The 3418-nt window shown below is 40.5% G+C and overlaps 1 protein-coding gene across 2 annotated transcripts in view; it reads right to left on the reverse strand.

Annotated features, from left to right (window-relative positions):
* Window positions 1-3418, reverse strand: part of wdfy4 (WDFY family member 4) — a 42676-nt gene that overhangs the window by 13990 nt on the left and 25268 nt on the right. For both annotated transcript variants that reach the window (XM_014018311.1, XM_014018392.1), the window contains 4 exons: window positions 2816-2882; window positions 2023-2237; window positions 380-528; window positions 147-261 (listed from right to left, as the gene is read on the reverse strand). In XM_014018311.1, coding sequence (XP_013873765.1) covers window positions 147-261; window positions 380-528; window positions 2023-2237; window positions 2816-2882 — 546 coding nt within the window. The remainder of the gene's footprint in view (window positions 1-146; window positions 262-379; window positions 529-2022; window positions 2238-2815; window positions 2883-3418) is intronic.

The raw sequence follows: 3418 nt of genomic DNA on the forward strand, positions 1-3418 counted from the left end.
TAGATAGATAGATAGATAGATAGATAGATAGATAGATAGATAGATAGATAGATAGATAGATAGATAGATAGATAGATAGATAGATAGATAGAAATAAGAACTTAAAGAACTTAGGGAAGTCCATCTGAAAATAAGGTATGACTGACCTCTAAAAGAAATCTCATAAAGCGAGCCTCCTTAATATCCTCATAGAGCCAGCATCTGCAAGTAGCTGATGGCAGCTCTTTATTCAGCATGTTGGAAATAAAGGAATCTCGTATACTGGGGGGAAAAAAGGCCACAGAAGATGGTGAATGTCGAACAGAAATGAGCAGTAAGAAACATTATGTTCTTTGCAGTGACAGCAGATAACTGGGCTACGTACACTGCAGTACTGTACCTGCTTGGGTGGTGTCTCCTGCAACAAACATCTCCAGTCGAACTGAGTGTGTAGCCCTCACACAGGAGCAGACTCTCCACCCCAAACAGCAGCAAACCTTCAGTCACTCTGAGGCCACTCACCACCACCACACACATCTTTGCCTTTACCTGCAGAGACAAACAGATTGAAGCCCAAAAGGAAAACCGTAATACCCATGAGCTCGTTCCTCTCTCAGGACGTGACATGGCAGATACGCTTTACTTGAATGATCATTTTAATCACATATTTTAATCACTATTAAAAWGACACAGTTGAACACTTCATTATCAGGGCTGATTGATGGGGAGGAGAAGGCCCTGCCCCCTTTTCAACAGCACGACAGCATTTCATCTTGCACCAAAGTGAATCCAAATGCTGCTTTCACTGTGGGTTGTAGCTAACGCTAACTGCATTGTGATAAAGTGTGGATAATCTATTGTCTCCCCTCATTTCATGACCAGTGCGTGCACCTGGCCATCTCCCTGTCCTGGCTCCTATGGGGACCCTCCGGGACGTAGCACCCAAGAACCATATGGGGTCCTTAACATCCCCGCAGGCCCCTCACAATTTATACTAATCAAATCAGATTCCCCACACCCAGACGCACGCAGTCGCACACTTGGTGGACAAGGAGGAGGTCCTGCCTTGCCGTTATTAGAGGAATTAATCACTGCCACACACACAATAGCAAACCTGATAAGTGATCAGAATCCCGTGTCTCAAAGCAAACACGGCGACACGCCATGATGGATAAGATCACTTATCATGTGAAGGTGTTTAAGAGGAGTCAAGGTGAGCGAGTCTCAGCTGCATCCACTTCTGAGCTGCTGGCATCAGTGCGTGCAAACTGTCGCCACTAATCACTGGATTAAACGAGTTGAATTTATTGTTATCAAAAGTTAAATACATAACAATAAACTTGTTTCCTTATCTCTTTACTGTGGTCCAGACAGATAAGCGTTATCAGGCTGCGGATGATTTAGCTGATGATGGGAAGGACGAGAGAAACGGAGGACTTTTATTGACTGAGAGCCTAATGTCAGACCATTGATTTCTCCCCAAACACATTATTGTCATAATCACACTATTGGCGCTGGCAAGCTAATTATGAGTGGGTCTCCCTTTTGTGTGAGTGTTAGCCTGCGAGTGTGTGTGCATTTTTCAGAGCTAATGACTGTGTTCATTTGACAGGAAGCTCAGCAGGAGTCGTGCACTGAACCACTCACTACAAGACAATAGGACACACTAGCACACATCACACACTTGCTAAGCGGATGTAAGACAGCTTGCATCACCTCCTACTGCTTTTATTAATACTTCTGTCAGAAACATTAAAAGCCGCGGCTGGTTGCCGGAGCAGTGAGATGCCCTGTCAACATTGTGCGTGGTTTTTAACTCACTGTAACAATGAAGAGAGCTGCGCTTTGCCTCGCCATTAAAATATTAAACTAATGAGGAAAGATAAAATTTTGATAGCAGCACTGGGCTATTGGAATCGCTTAGCCTGCATCAGATAATTACAGCATGAATCTGATTATTAGCGGGATGRGAAGCGGTTGTGCTTGTGTTTAGACTTTTATTTTCAGCACCCCGTGCCAAAACAGTGTCCTACGCCACAGTACCTTCTCTCCAGGGAGTAGCTCCTGCAGAATGATGCGCATGTCGGGACAGTCCTGTGTGTGTGAGCAGAGCTCGGGGGTGAAAGAGTCAGGCAGGCCCTCAGTGACTGATGGTGCCTCGTTCAGAACAGGAAAGAACGTCAGACGGTCACAGCTCTGTCCTCCCTCGCCTCCATCCTCTTTAACCTCGCCACTAACTTCGCACAAAAGCTTCGACTCTGTAACATGCACAGATACGTTTTGTCACTGAACATCACTGCAAAAAATATCCACCTAATCAAGTTTTAAAATCTTATATCCAGCCAAAAAGTCTTTTTGATCTTGTTTTGAGACTGATTTACTAAACAAGAACTGATTGTGTAAGAATAATAATCTTGTTTTCAGAATGTGTAAGATTATTTGTCTTGTTAGCCTGAAAATTTGACTCAAAGCCAAAAATTTCTGCCAATGGAGTAAGAAATTTTTACTTGGTAAGATTATTGAAATACTTGATTTGACTCGATTTTTTTCTTATTTCAAGAATCTTACCAAGTAAAAATTTCTTACTCCATTGGAAGATATTTTGACTTTGAGTCAAATTTTCAGGCTAACAAGACAAATAATCTTACACATTCTGAAAACAAGATTATTATTCTTACACAATCAGTTTTTGTTTAGTAAATCAGTCTCAAAACAAGATCAAAAAGACTTTTTGGCTGGATATAAGATTTTAAGACTTGGTAAGATGAACAGTTTTTGCAGTCGAATGGCGAAGCTGTTTCTAAATATAAAAAAATAAATAAATAAAATAAATTACCAGCTTCTCCGTCTGTTTTAATATTGTTTGTTTCAGATTTTAAACCCAGACACAGCATTCCCAGAACCTGCGGCATAAAACAAATGTCACTGTGAAAGACCGGACGTTGCAGTGGAAATGTTAAAGAAATGTTCAAGTATAATAAATCTGAATTCCATGAATTTGCAGTTTCCTTATTTCACAACTTTGCAACATTTTTTTATATTTTGTTTTGTATTTAGAGTAAAATGCAGAATAAATCAGTGTTTGTATAAAACAAGACGGTTTTATGATTTGCAGGTCAAAATCCACTTGGCTACAGTTTCAAAAAAACAGTTCTCTAACACTCTAGTACACGGGTCTGCAACCCTTATGCTCAAAAGAGCCATTTGTGCTCCTTGTCTCACTAATAAAATGTGTTCGGAGCCACAAAACAAGCTACAACTGTGTTTATCAACTGGTGGTCCGTGGGCCTTTTTCAAGGCCTTTTCGGGAACCTTTACGGTCAGTGGAGGTGACATTATAAAACTAAAAAAATATTGTTACTATTATTATATTATTTATTATTATACATGTCAGGACAAATAAAAAGACCCTATTCATGTAAACAAACAAGAAAAATAC

The sequence above is a fragment of the Austrofundulus limnaeus genome, unplaced genomic scaffold (genome assembly GCF_001266775.1).
Source record: "Austrofundulus limnaeus strain Quisiro unplaced genomic scaffold, Austrofundulus_limnaeus-1.0 Scaffold0, whole genome shotgun sequence".
NCBI classification, from domain to species: domain Eukaryota; kingdom Metazoa; phylum Chordata; class Actinopteri; order Cyprinodontiformes; family Rivulidae; genus Austrofundulus; species Austrofundulus limnaeus.